Below are 14,329 nucleotides of genomic sequence, written 5' to 3'. Positions count from 1 at the left end.
TCTACTCTATATAAATGATCTGCCTGATTGCATTTCATCTCAGACAACAACCAAACTGTTTGCCGATGACGGCCTACTCTACCGCAAGATCCAATCTCAGGATGATGCCAACAAACTTCAAGAGGATCTTGACTCCTTGCAGAAGTGGGAGTCAGACTGGCTTATGAAATCCAATCCTCAGAAGTGTCAAACTATCTCAGTAACCAACAAGCGGAAACCACTAAACATGACATACTCCATTCATGATCAACCTTTACAAAAGGTCAACTCTGCTAAATACCTTGGTGTTCATATTCATCAGAACATGAAGTGGAACCACCATATTGGCATGGTCACCAAGAAGGCCAACTCTACACGTGCCTTTTTGCAACGTAACCTGCATTCATGTCCAAGAAGCGTCAATGTTCTATGTTACAAATCTCTCCTCAGACTTGTCCTGGAATATGGATGTGAAGTGTGGGACCCTTTCACCAAGGACAACACCCGGAAGCTGGAGATGGTGCAGCGACGATATGCTAGATTCACCATGGGAGACCATCATCGCACTAGTAGTGTCACCGATATGCTACGAAAGCTACAGTGGCCCACCCTTGAAGAGAGAAAAGCCCAGTTCAAGGTGGTGATGGTTTATCGCTTGGTAAACACTATTGTAGATGTACCAACGGTACAGTACTTCAACCAGGCTGCTACTTCCACCTCGCTTCGTGGTCATCAGATGAGTTTACACGTCCCACATGCTCACACTGTTACTTATCAAAAAACTTTTATTCCTGATGCCATTAGACTGTGGAATATTCACCCTGCCATTACAGTTAACTGCACTTCAGTAGCCAGCTTCAATTAGGCTGAGGTGCAGAAAATCCAATTGCGCTAAGACTGCGCTGATTCTTTTTTACCGAACGTAGAATAGATCTTCCACAGCACTGTACATACTCCTGCACAATTCTACAAGTACGATGATACACCAACCTGGTGGACTGTACTTTAACGGATGATGATGATGATGATGATGATGATGAGACGAAATGGTAATAGACGAACTGGTGATTAGACTAAGTGATTATTGGATGGTTATTTGACCAAATGGTTATAGCATATCGACATGATGGAGCAAAACTAAAGACTTTTAAACCTAGGCCTAAGTTTCGCTGTGTTATAGACCTAGCTGAAAGACAGTTTATGATTTATAATATATTAACCATGATGATAGTAAGGATGAAGAAGAGAATGACGAACGAGATGAAGATATTGATAATATGACTTTAGTAAAATTACAAAGACAATACAATTTTTTATGAATTTTGGTATTTGGTTATAGAGCTGCAGTTTCGTCGAAACCTTAAGGTTCGTAATCAACAGTAACAACGTGTGTGTGTGTGTGTGTGTAATAATTGCTGTCATCAAAATAATGTTAATCTTTATATCCACAACTAACCGATATCATGCATGAAAGACGTATTTTTATTCCATCTATTATTGAAATTCAAATGTCTAAATTGGCCAAATTTTGCATTAAAAAACGCAAAAACCCTTTCTTGGTAGCTATGCTCCCTTGCTGTTTGTATTTATCCACAAAGAAGTGAACAAATTTTCGCCCTGACGCGTTATATGTACATGTGTCTAATGCATCATGAGATTGTGAGAATTGATAAAATGATAATTCCATGCCTCATTTAAACTCATTGGCCTTATCTGTCATGACATGAAAGGTAATAATATATTTATCCCGGTTCCCTTAATTTTATGAGAAAAGGTGCTTGATTTTTGGTTGCCTCCTACGATTTTGACATTTCATTTCAACCCCATCGGACTATACGTCCACCACTGATTGTAAGTTATAGTAAACAGAAAAGATTGAAACAAGTAAATTGATTATGAATAAAGTAATTGAAAAAAATATCACAAAATATAACTTTATTAACTAATAGACCATTTATTTCTAATTAAATCGTTTGTATCACTTGAGAATATGGACAGCAGCCCCAAAAGGTTAAATTATATATCTGATCTCGAAGTGTCCCGTATTCGTCTATCCAAATCTGGTCACCCTGTGTGCTGCGTATGTGATTTACCATAAGCAGCACCCCTGGAAATCAGGTTGACAAGCAAAAACGTGAAGATTTGGGAGCAACAACCCTTTTTTTTTGGAGGGGGGGGGGGGGGGGGGGGCTTGTCACTTTTTTTTCCTGACTGAAATATCCATCATCTTTTGGGGCTTATTTTTTTTTTGTCCAGGACTAAACCCCAAGCAACCCCTATTTAAAAATCGTTCCCAAGGCCCTGCGTAGTTGGTGTGATGCAATGAGAAAGCATTTTTTTTCACAATAATTAGATTTTACCTGTTTTCGTTGGTAAGCTTTCTTCGCAAAAAGAGCTATAATGTGGAGTTCCTCAATGAACCAAACTCGGCCCGGTGATGTTCCTCATAATGACAGATGCCGTGGAGACAACGACAAAGATATGGAAATATGTTGATGACCTAACGATTGCTGAGGTTATCCATAAATCCGAGTCAAGTCATCTGCAATCTCATGTAGATGCTCTATCTGCCTGGAGTGAGCTGAATTCGATGAAACCGAAAGCTGAAAAATGCAAGGTGATGCATGTAAGTTTCCAGCGTAATGTTTCACCTCCACCAGTGATCACTATCGGAAATCAAGTTTTGGAGGCTATTACGTCTCTCCGCCTACTTGGTGTTGTCATACAATCACACCTAAAGTGGGATCAGCAAGTGGAACAGCTCATCAAACGTGCTTCGAAACGTCTGTATATATTGTGCAAGCTGAAAAAGAATGGAGTTCCAGCAATTGATCTTGTGTTCATATACACAATGTATATCAGGCCATTGATGGAATATTGTGCACCAGTTTGGAGCAGTAGTTTGACAACTCAGCAATCAGACAGTATAGAGCGGGTACAGCGTAGGGCTCTCAGGATGATATCGTACCCTGACCAACATCACTATGAGGAACTCCTGCCAAGAGATGAAAAGACCTGCTGAACAACTTTGCCAAGTCAATCCTTGTCTCATCGCGATATCGTCATTTGCTACCTGCTGAACGGCAGCATGTCTCGCGAGGTAGACTGAGGAATTCCCATCACTTGGACCTTCCTTATACTAGAACTGAACGATATAGGAAATCAAGACAGTGTACCCTCACTTGTCAAACTGGTCAATGCTCAGTTGCAAATGTTTAGCTATGTGAATGATTTTTTTTTATTTATATGCATGTATTTGTTCTCATTAATCGTTAATTTTGACTTTAGAATTATTATGAATTATTTTATCAGCCTCAATCCCATATCTCAAAGTAATCTCGGTACTATTCTTAATGGATTTCATATCTCAAAGGTTGTGTTTTTTTTATTCAATGTTCTATAACTATGATTAATAATGTTGCAATAACTTGATTCTAAATCTCTTCATAATGAAAATCAAATCTGAATTATATTTCTGACATTTTTGTTGTATAATTGTAAGTTTAAAACAGGTTTTTCCCCGATACACAATATCAGAATCCAATGCTAGTATTATCTACTGAAATCTCACTTATGCATGACTCAATCAACCAACTGTTTCTCATTTATATGTGAATAATTTTTTCAGTGTATATACAATCTCCAAATGTAAATAATAATCAATGTAAACATTGCACAATTAGTCTTTGGACTACAGCATTGTATTCTGTTTTATATCTAATAAACCGAATTGAATTGAATTAAATTCACAAGACGGGGCTGCAAGCTTCATCATGCCTTCGTCGTAGATGGCGTAGTTTCTGAAGCGGAACGACGGAATATAGAGTTAAAAATGACCAAGATCTTATTATATTGTAGATATTTCAATAGAAAATTTCAAGTTCAAGACAGCAGTTATCATTAGTCATGTACACTGTTAAAAAAATGAAGTGCTAATTTAGCACTTACAGTGCTTGCATAGTGACTGCACTTCGAGTGCTGATTTTCTAGTTCAAATTTAAAGTAGAAAATCAGCACTCGTAATGCAGTCACTATACAAGCACTGTAAGTGCTAAATTTAGCACTTCATTTTTTACAGTGTGTTAGTTACATGTTCTTTTTTCTGGCCTTATTGTGATTGAAGGATGCACCTGCTCACTTTAGCAATATTCGGGGATTTCACAGCTATACCTTATAACGATATCTTTCAAACCATTACTGTTCTGGATATTTTCCTCATTTTCTGTTTTCTGCAAATATTCGATTTTATCATGAAGGTTGATTCCCCCTTTAAGCATTCTTGATCACGTGGCACAAATTGTACTACAAATAACGTTCTCTTTTGCGAATTGCATAGTCTAGTAACCATGATTATCAGGTTTTGGAGCGCATCATGTATCTTAATTCTTGGAATATGTTATATGTAATAGTTATTTGCTAATTCAGTTGAATAACAGGGTAGTCTTTTCAGTGCCAAAAGTCATACTTTATGTATTTTCGTACATACATGTACCAAGCTTTGAAAAAAGAGTAAAGATACGATTGCATGAAGGAAAGACATCACACAAACAATATTTTATAACATATTGATAAAATCATATGAAATTTAAAAAAAAATGGATATTTATATTCATGTAGATTGAAAATCAATATTAATGCTTAAAACTTAAAAACCCAAAAAAGAACAAACTCTTCACTCAATTTCAGTGGCACAAACCGTACAAAACAAAACAAAAAATCCACAAAATCTGGAATTCCCAGAGTTTCTTGCCAGGAAATCCGTCATGGGGAATACCCATTTCGAGTTTCCTGCCTGTTTAAAATCACGTGATCATCGAAGGCCCAAAGGGATCAAAGGAAATAACATTTCCGCTGTGTCATCATTAAACGCCTTGCACAGAACTGTTGTCTTATAAAAGAATGGTAGATTTGTCACGTAATCAAATGTTTGTATTTGTGCATGCATGTTACATCTTTCTGTTCGGCATATTTCGATAACTGTGACAGATGAGTCGATTCATTGTTAAATTTGAGGATATCTATATAGGTATGTGAATATTGCTTTGTTTTAGAAACGTAGTAGCTCCTTGTGTAATGACACCGTGTACTTTACATTCCGTCATAAAGTGAACAAACAGCCTATAAACGTTCAATAAATTTCATTTCGAATTAAGGAATCAGTAGTATAATGTTTGCTCTTTCCGAAAATATAGACATTTGTGATTGAATTCCTTATGATACGACTTATCATATGACTTAAGAACCTTTCGTACCCTCTTCCTAATGGCCATTTCCAGAAGTTGACAAATTCCGATATGCATCATTTGCCAATCTGGAAGCCCGATGGAATTCTGAAGACTATATTCTTTCATCATTTTCGAACTGACGTCAGTTTAAAAAAAAAAAGGTATCGGTATTTAAAAAAATGAAATACTTCAACCTGTGTTTTTTCTTACACCATATCGACTTTTCAATGTTGCTTCTCAGGCCCTACTAGTAAAGTCCCTTGGCCATAATTGTTTCATCCTTCCCCTCCAGATATCAGTACACTTTCGCCACTTGTCAAATAAATTGATAAGAAAGCTCCGGAAGATATATATTTTCATGACAATAAGCAAAAATTTTCATTTTCATCTCACCTATGTAGGAAAGAACTGGTCATCACTTATTCAAGAAGACAGCCAGAGCCTAGAATACTTTCTTTCTTGAATTGCTTTTCTGCTCGGAATTTGTTTCAAAATGGCGTCTGGATTCTCTACAAGTGAATTGTGCGAAGAGGAAGGATGTAAACGAAATAGTCAGCTCGTATGCGCTTTATCAGAAAAACGAAGGCTATGCCAACCGTGTGCCTCCAAGAAAATTGCCGAAGAAGGTGAAGCGTCATGGACGTGTAAGAAGCATGCGGAACCTATTAAGTTCTTCTGCGTGCAACACAATGTTCTACTCTGCCAGTCCTGTGCCACCGTAGCCCACCAGAAGCCTTGCGATTTGAAAGATGTGGAGGATGCCGTGAAAGAGTGCAAAGAGAAACTGAAAGATGTTCTACCAGCTGTCAAGGACAGAATACCAGTCTGGCACAAGCACATGAAGACTGTTTTAGAAACATCCAGTGATATTCATGTCCATTTTGATAATGTTGAAAGTCAAATCCGAGCCCACTTTGAACACGAAAAGGAAATTGAAAGAAATAGATCAAAGGAGAAGGATGTTGCAATAACTGAAGAGTCAGAACGGAAGATACAGATCATACACAAACAGCGCGATGAGGAATTGAAAAGGAACGTGGAAGACTTACAGGTTCGTGAGCAAGAGCTTGAAAAAACGCTGGAAAGCATTGTCGGTGAATTCAATGGCATTAGAAAGGTAGTGACAGAAGAGATGAAAGAAATAACAGAGAGATCAAAAGATGTCTTGGAAAGGTTAGATGAATCGCTTGAAGGAATTGAACATGTTCTCTTGAGTGACCAGGAACTCTGTGTCCGTGCGAGAGAATTACTAAAAACAGCGAATGACGCCTTACATAGTGATACAGGGGCAAACTCATTGCAGCTGGTGTCTACCGCGGCTCGTGAAGTAAAATTTGTCAAGAGACAAAGAGAAAATGCTGTACCAATTTACAGAATTGATGGATTTCGTGGAAGATGGGAAGTAGTAGATACTGTCGATATTCCGAAGAATGTTAAATTGCCAAGTCTGGTTGGTTGTGTCGGAGAAGGATCTGCAGCCATTCGTGATAACCGATCGGGTGACTTGTACCTAGCAAATCTGAAAACCAAAGCAGCCGAAAAGATTATTGAGAGTAGACCTACACACGGTGCAGTTGTCTCATGCGTATCTCTCGATGACAAAACAACTGTTTGTGGAAAAGCCATGAAGGGTGAGTTTGCCGACTGCGTATCTTTCTACGATGCAGACTGGAAGCTTATTCACAGGCAGGAAACGTCACGAACCGAAGATCCTATAGGTGGAACAAAACGGGTCTTTGTGGACGTCGACTGTACAGGAATGATCCTCGCTGCTGATTTCATGGCATCAGACGTAAATATCATAAACCCTTCCAATTTTAAGAAAGATGTCGAAGGAAGTATTGTTGGGACCATACCCATCAAGGATAAGATGAGCGCAGAGGGATTTCGATCCCTTTCATCAGGAGACATAGTCGTGAAATCTGGGTATGGAGGCCTGAGCGTACTAGACAGATCGGGTGAGGTTAAAAACTTCATCCAAGATTATGAGTGGGGCTCTACGGAGTTCTGCGTCGACTCCATGACAGACGCCCTCTACGTTGTCTACAAGGATCCTGAAAAGATGATGTATGCTGTTGATCAGGTCCGTGCTGAAAGTGGTGTGGTATTCAGGAAGATCCTGGAGTACCCTATGTCAGTGAGTACAAAGCACACACAGACTCAAAGGTGTACTGTAACCCCGTCAGGAATTATCATTGCATTTAACGGGGAAAGGCTATTTCTTTTCAAGAAATATTTCACTTTATAGTGTCAATTGGAATAAATATCTCATCAGATATTAATGCGATGCCTCAAAATATGGCATTACGTATCAGAAATCAGTGCTGAGTTAACGAAGGAAGTAACGGCTTACCTCTCCCGCAAACACTAAATCCGGCGAAATAATATCTCAAGAGGCAACATTTCTTTTAAGGTTGTGATACATATTGCAATTTCATCGTGGTGTTTCATATAAGTATATTTCATTTTGTTAACAATGTAAACTGATGAATGTAAGTTTAGCAAATTATATTGTAAATAGTTTACATAGTTTTTTTATTTAGGTAATGTATATTTAAAGGTCCTATCACAAACTGTTGTCCAAAATAATAATATGTTCACAAATTTTCAAACACTATTGGACGACAAACACGAACGTTAAAAAGTTGAAATTTATCAACTTCCAAATGCGATTGAAGGTATTATAAGCCTATTACAATCATACATACTGGTTTCTCAAAGACTGTCGTCCGATGGCACTAAGTTGGCAAGACCGCTACAATTTAACAAAATATTTTGAGACAAAAACAATTGATCACTTCCCAATATGTTGATAGTATAAATCTTGAAGATATAATCTTAAGAAGACAACGTCTCATCAGGTCCCCGATAATAAGCCTTTCGAGAAATTCAGATATTTTGTCACCAGGTTGGTGTTTCATAAAGTTGATCGTAAGTTAAGGGCGACTTTAAGAACGACTGGTAATCCTTATGCACTAAATAATCACTAATAAACATTTAATGGTGAATACCATTTACCATAATAATGTATCACCAGTCGTTCCTAAAGTCACTCTTAACTTAAAAACGAACAGTTTTATGAAACGGCCCCCGGTTGCGAACGCATACCATGAAGGTCCTCAGAACAATGCGATGGAATAATCTGCACTCTTAAAGGACAAGTCCATCTCAACAAAAAGTTGATTTTGATAAAAAGAGAATATCCAACAAGCGTAACACTTAAAATTTCATCAAAATCGGATGTAACATAAGAAAGTTATGACATTTTAAAGTTTTGCTTAATTTCACAATACAGTTATTTTTCTCCTCATTGTCAAGTGAAACAACGATTAATTCCTCCCTGAGCATGTGGAATTGGCATTGTTTAATACTATGGTTCTGTCAAGTTCATGTAAAACATGAAATATTGTATAATTCAAACAATAAAAAACAAAAATAGTGAGTGAGGGACACCATCGACTGTCTCATTTGCATGCTACTGAAATGTGCATATCACTGTTTTGTGAAAAATAAGCGAAACTTTAAAATGTCATAACTTTTTTTATCTTACATCCGACTTTGATGAAACTTTCAGCGTTATGCTTGTTGGATTTTTCTCTATTTATTCAAATCAACATTTTTCTGAGGTGGACTTGACCTTTAACATGGTTGAGTAAAAAACCGTTCCCAGTACGGGGAACTTCTATGTTCGATCTTGTCACGCAGTAGTGATAGCAATCCCCAACAACGACAGCAACAGCAGCAAACAAACGAAAAGGCCAAACAAAACCAACAACGAAAACGCGTTTTTGATGTATTCTCTGGCGTCTTCTGACGAATACAGAAACACACATAAACTTTGATTTTGAAGACTATGTGGAATATCCTGCTGTCTATATCTATTTCATAATCATAAATGTATCACAATAGATCATGTTTTTTATTTTCTCAGAATATAGCTTACAGTGTTGAATTACATAATTGAAAATATATATTTCATGCTCTAGAATAGATATTGTATGGCTATCAGTTGAAAGCCCAAAATATTGTACTTCAATTCGTTTTGCAACAATCTGACTAATTCATGAAATTCATTTACGTGTGTATGCTATAAGCCTTTCCCTTTGTTTTTGACAAAGAGCGTGAGCTCAATATTGGTATTAAATAGGAGGGTCTATAGACTATGTGGCGAATACAAATTTATGATATATGATTTTTATAATTATACCATGCAAGCAAATCCGCATTAATAGACAAATTGAAAGAAATGTGCATGACATTTATCATGTTCATGTTATTCTATACTATATAAAAAAAAATTATACATATATTCTGACCATGGTTAAAATAAGTAAATTAAATATTAATCAATAATTCCAAATTCATACCACCGAAACCGACTCCCAACCAACGAAATATTACGTTATATCCGACCCCAACCAACGAAATATATTACGTCATTTCAAGTAAAATACCTTCAGCCGGTTTGGAGTCAGTTATATTGGTATGACTACAGTAAGCATGAAAAAAATTGAGCATAAAGTTCTTATCGAGTGATTTAAGCGGTTAATAGTTACTGCAATTGCCTCATTTATTGTGTTCTATGAAGAATTCTAGCTATGGTGTCAAACCATGACATACGATTGTAGCTGCGCATACGCAATGCATAATAAAGTTGATTTGGAATCTTAAACCAAAGAGTATCAGACTATATACTATGAATCGGAAACATTGTGGATCCACCTGCCTGTATATTCTCCTTTAATTCTTCCAGTCATTCAATTGGTTTATCATTTTTATCACTTTTATTATAAATAAAGTATAACAGAAACCTATACTTAATATTTTTTAGTTGGAATTGAAATATTTAAATATTCGAAAGAAAGCAATATTTGTCCTTATAAGACTTATTCAGAAATAATAATCTTAACAGGGAATTGTGATAGCGTAACATGACCTATCAGCAGCTCTGCTCTTTATGGCAGTTTGAACTGAGCATTCTTCATAGCGGCTCGAATCATACTCTCAGGATATTGAGGGAAATAACGCTGGAAAGCCTCGAGAAAGTCGTCATCCGACCGGAACTGAAAATGCTGCATCTGATTCGCTTCATCAACTAGCGTCAGTTTAGAATTCTTGATGCTCACAAGCCGACCGTTGGGGTACGACACACAAAGTAAACCTATAAAACAAAAGAGCTCGTCAACGTTGGTGAATAATTTCCTCATATATGTAGCAGAGTCGAAATGAGACACAAGAACAGTTTGTTCGGTGTGGATAAAGCCGAACGAAAACCACTTGCCATCGATCAGTTCTGGATACTTAGTCGCAAGTGATGATACCGAGCTTACTCTGGGCTGAAAGATGAACGTACCATTTTGATCATGTATGAAGCGGTATGTCATACAGGAATCATTATATTCAGGTGATCCCTGATCAAAATGAAGCGGTACCAAACGGTGAGTCGGAAGACTCGTCCCGACTTCGAACAGGTGCTTTGACCCCTGGCAGGTAAGGTCCTTGAGGACGATACCAACGTGAATATTTTCTCTACGCATCCCATCCATTGGTACCAAATGGGCATCGAAGTTGAGAGCACGTAGCAACATCCAGCTGAATATCTGCAGCTGATAACAAAGGCCTCCTAGTTTGGAAGTGATATCGGACTTGATGCCTGCTGCCGTTGGTAAACGCCGCTCTTCGTCAGGCATGGCGATTCTTTTTATAGTTTGGTAAGGGATGTGGTGGTGCATCGCTTTGATAACGTCCTCCAGGAACTTGACCTTGTTTGCCTTCAGTTTCATTTCTGCGGATTCTATCTGCAAGACATTGTCCAGGAAATGGAATGCTTCTTCCTTTGTGATTTTATACTCATCAGTCGACGCCATCCTTATTTCTCCAGATGCTTTCAATATGCTTGTCTGTAAGGTATAAAATAACAAATCACAATATAAAAACATTTTCAGTTTGATTGCATCATTAATGGCTATCATAATACGTTTTTTTTTTTTTAATTTATTTATTATCCGATATTCACAACAAAAATTTAAGTCTACACAGGAACATGAAATAACAAGTAGGAAATATACCAAGGAGACATGAGGATAATAAAATCGGAAGGACGCTCAATTCAGCTATGCCCATAGACAGTAGGGGAAGGCGGGGTAAGTTGTGACACTTTTTGCATTTTGCATGTTAGAATTGATATGACTAGTAATATTGTAGAAATAAGTACCTTGCCTTTAAATTTAATTCTTGGAAAATATTTTTCACCTATATATAACTTTCTACCCCAACACTGAAAATCGTTGTGACCTTTGAAAAAACTGATGTCAAATGGCTCAACTTGCCCCATCTATGGGGTAAGTTGTGCCACCGTCTGGGGTAAGTTGAGCCACAAAAACTATGTATAAAATGTATGCGGGAGAACCAGGATGTCAATTTTTCATTTAAAGTCTTTTCACTTGCTAATTCTCTATAAGTACGAACATCTTCTAAAAGTAAAAGAACTGTCATGTGAATTTGCTCCTTTCTGCCTGCATATCAATGGCTTTTTATGTTTTTTAATTTTTTTATTATATATTACCATAAGAGTTACCATGGCTCAACTTGCCCCATGTTGGTTGGCTTAAATTAGCCCCGTCCGAACTTTTTGCGATATTTTCACATCCACACCTTTCTTATGCATCCATCATGTAAAAGACTATGACAAGAGTGAGAATCCATACCTGGACTGACAATATTGTTCTTATTTCTATAATATATTTAAAGACGTGTGTGGGTAAAAAGCACTTCTCTATTTCACACCCTTTTTTACTTTTTTTGGCTGAAATTTGTATTTTTCCCTCTAAAAAAGTACTTTTTGTTTCAAAGTTGAAAACAATTTGGTTAGGTTGAGGATTATGCAATGGGTCATCAATAAATGACACCACCACAATGTCTGACTCATTCATTATTAGCCTAGGGGTGGTGGCTCAACTTGCCTCTATGCTCAACTTACCCCGCCTTCCCCTACTGTTCATCCATGGGATCCAACGATTGAAATAAAAGGTCTATTCAACATATACAAAGTATTGATTAATTTGGCTTGTATTTATTAATTTCAATTTGGATCTAACAAATTAAAACAATACTTTAAAAGAGTGTGAAAGTGTTGTAAATTTCTTGTAATCAAATTTTCAATGGTCGTCCATGTCATGCGCTCTATATACACAAACGACCAGGAATCGCTGATTTTTTTTTTTAATATTGTAATAATGTGTCCTTTTTTTGGCTGTTTTGCTTGATGAAGATCTCACACGATAGTTTTGTTTTGTTATCAACTAGTAATTTCACCGTGGCCCTGGGGGGGGGGGGGGGTGCGTGTATTAATCATTATCCATAGGCAGCACCCCAGGTATTCTGGAAGATTTGTAAGAATAAAAAAAAATGTAACCAAAATGACCATTTTTTTGTGAAAACATTTGCTTTTCGCTTTTTGCTTTTCAAATTTCTCGGCATCATTTTGATCTCCATTTTTGTAGTGAAAACATTTTTTATTGATTACTAATAAAAAGTCCACGTCAATGTCCGTATTCTATTTTCTTGCATTATTAATTCAAGCATAGACCCATTTGTATTTTTTTCTTTATACAACACTATTGAACTCAAATCGAATCACTCATAAAATCATAATTCAGCTTACCTAAAATTGCCACCAAAACGTTTCCCTGCTTGTGGATACAGTAAAATAAAATGAACAATATGTTCGAGCCATTCAGCTTGGTACTTATTCAAAAGTACACACCAGACGCTGGTATCAACATGTCACTTCTTTGCATGAGAGTGAGTGTTTTGACATTAATCATGTTAATATGGAAGGATAGCATGTTTGTAGTGTGAATGATTAATATGTGAAATTTAAAAGCGTAGATAAAAACATAAATTCCAATGTTGTGTGAGACTGAAACAGATGTGAAGCGCTTATTTGCAATGAGAGTCATTATCACCAATAGGTAGGCATACTAGCGTACAGATGATGGGAGTGGGCCGGGCAATGGACCCCCCCCCCCAAAAAAAAAAAAAAGGATAAATGACAAACAAGAAAAATAAATACTTATACAACAAAAATAAAATAAAAAAATCGCGACTAATATTACAAAAAAGGAGAAAAGGGATAGAAAGTAGTAGATATAAGGTTTGAATTTTAGATTTAGATTTTTCGATTAAAATTGTCAAAATTTATGACCCATGCACCTTATCCGGCCTCCTCAGAATTTTCCTATTGCTCGATAATTATTGTTCTGTTGTTACCACAGAAAACTGTACTTATTGTTCGATTTGATGACACATTGTCATTCTGTCGAGAAGAATATTATTTTGCTTTGTTGAACATTTGAAGTGAGCTTTAATCATTTTACATCATCACCATGAACTTATCCGTGCTTACAATTATGATTATCCCAAAGTTCTAGTCTTCAGCGTGTGCACAGGGAATAAAGAAAAATCATTAATACTTGATTTCGGAAAAAGATCGCTGACAGAATGAAGACAGTCATCGAATTGAAACAAATTGGGGATTGTACAGAAAGTTTTTTGCCAACTGCAGACAACATTTTCTCAATTGTCATTTGCCAAAATTGACTGCAGTTTTGAATTTAAAAATTTCACTAGAATCGGTTAAGACATGAAGTTTGCAGAGTGACCGACATGATAGGAACTTTTTTTTTTCTGAGGAAGTACAAATTATCAGTTTAGAGAAAAATTTGACATTTAAAAAGTCTATCCCTTTCTAAAATACATTTTTGTACCCATGGTTATAACATTGATGATGATCAATAATTCAATATGATAATGACTGGTAATGAAGTCAATGATAACGATGTTGACGATTTGATATCAATGAAATAAGAGCAGCAACCATGACAACGCACATAATGATAGTAATTTCTACACACTAATAATATGTCAGAAAAATTATCACATTCTTCGATGTAATAAAGCCGTAATGTAAAATCTGCTTATCAACATCGATCTAAAGCTAAATTAAGTAGTTTAAAAACTATACAGGAACCTACTATGTTCAAAGGACGTCACTAAGGAAGTGTCAAACAGGATTCTATAGGCCCTGGAACACAAACTCTTGCAGTCATTCGCAGATTTGAAAT

At 36.6% G+C, this 14,329-nt stretch overlaps 2 protein-coding genes across 2 annotated transcripts; one reads left to right on the top strand and one right to left on the bottom strand.

The window, feature by feature from the left end:
- The first annotated feature begins 4,847 nt into the window (after positions 1–4,847).
- LOC129261146 (uncharacterized) lies at positions 4,848–9,875 on the top strand. Its single transcript, XM_054899202.2, has 2 exons — positions 4,848–5,005; positions 5,606–9,875. The coding sequence occupies exon 2, from the start codon at positions 5,698–5,700 to the stop codon at positions 7,450–7,452; it is 1,755 nt and encodes a 584-aa protein (XP_054755177.2). The 5' UTR covers positions 4,848–5,005; positions 5,606–5,697; the 3' UTR covers positions 7,453–9,875.
- On the bottom strand, positions 9,051–14,329 carry LOC129261313 (uncharacterized). Its single transcript, XM_064099147.1, has 2 exons — positions 14,240–14,329; positions 9,051–11,104 (listed from the first exon to the last, which is right to left on the bottom strand). The coding sequence occupies exon 2, from the start codon at positions 11,069–11,071 to the stop codon at positions 10,160–10,162; it is 912 nt and encodes a 303-aa protein (XP_063955217.1). The 5' UTR covers positions 11,072–11,104; positions 14,240–14,329; the 3' UTR covers positions 9,051–10,159.

The sequence above is a fragment of the Lytechinus pictus genome, chromosome 5 (assembly GCF_037042905.1).
Source record: "Lytechinus pictus isolate F3 Inbred chromosome 5, Lp3.0, whole genome shotgun sequence".
NCBI lineage: Eukaryota > Metazoa > Echinodermata > Echinoidea > Temnopleuroida > Toxopneustidae > Lytechinus > Lytechinus pictus.
This window is presented reverse-complemented; position numbering and strand designations above follow the sequence as displayed.

Excerpts from the sequence above, each read along its gene's own strand:
- LOC129261146 (XM_054899202.2), top strand. The coding sequence starts at position 5,698 with ATGGCGTCTGGATTCTCTACAAGTGAATTGTGCGAAGAGGAAGGATGT.
- LOC129261313 (XM_064099147.1), bottom strand. The coding sequence starts at position 11,071 with ATGGCGTCGACTGATGAGTATAAAATCACAAAGGAAGAAGCATTCCAT.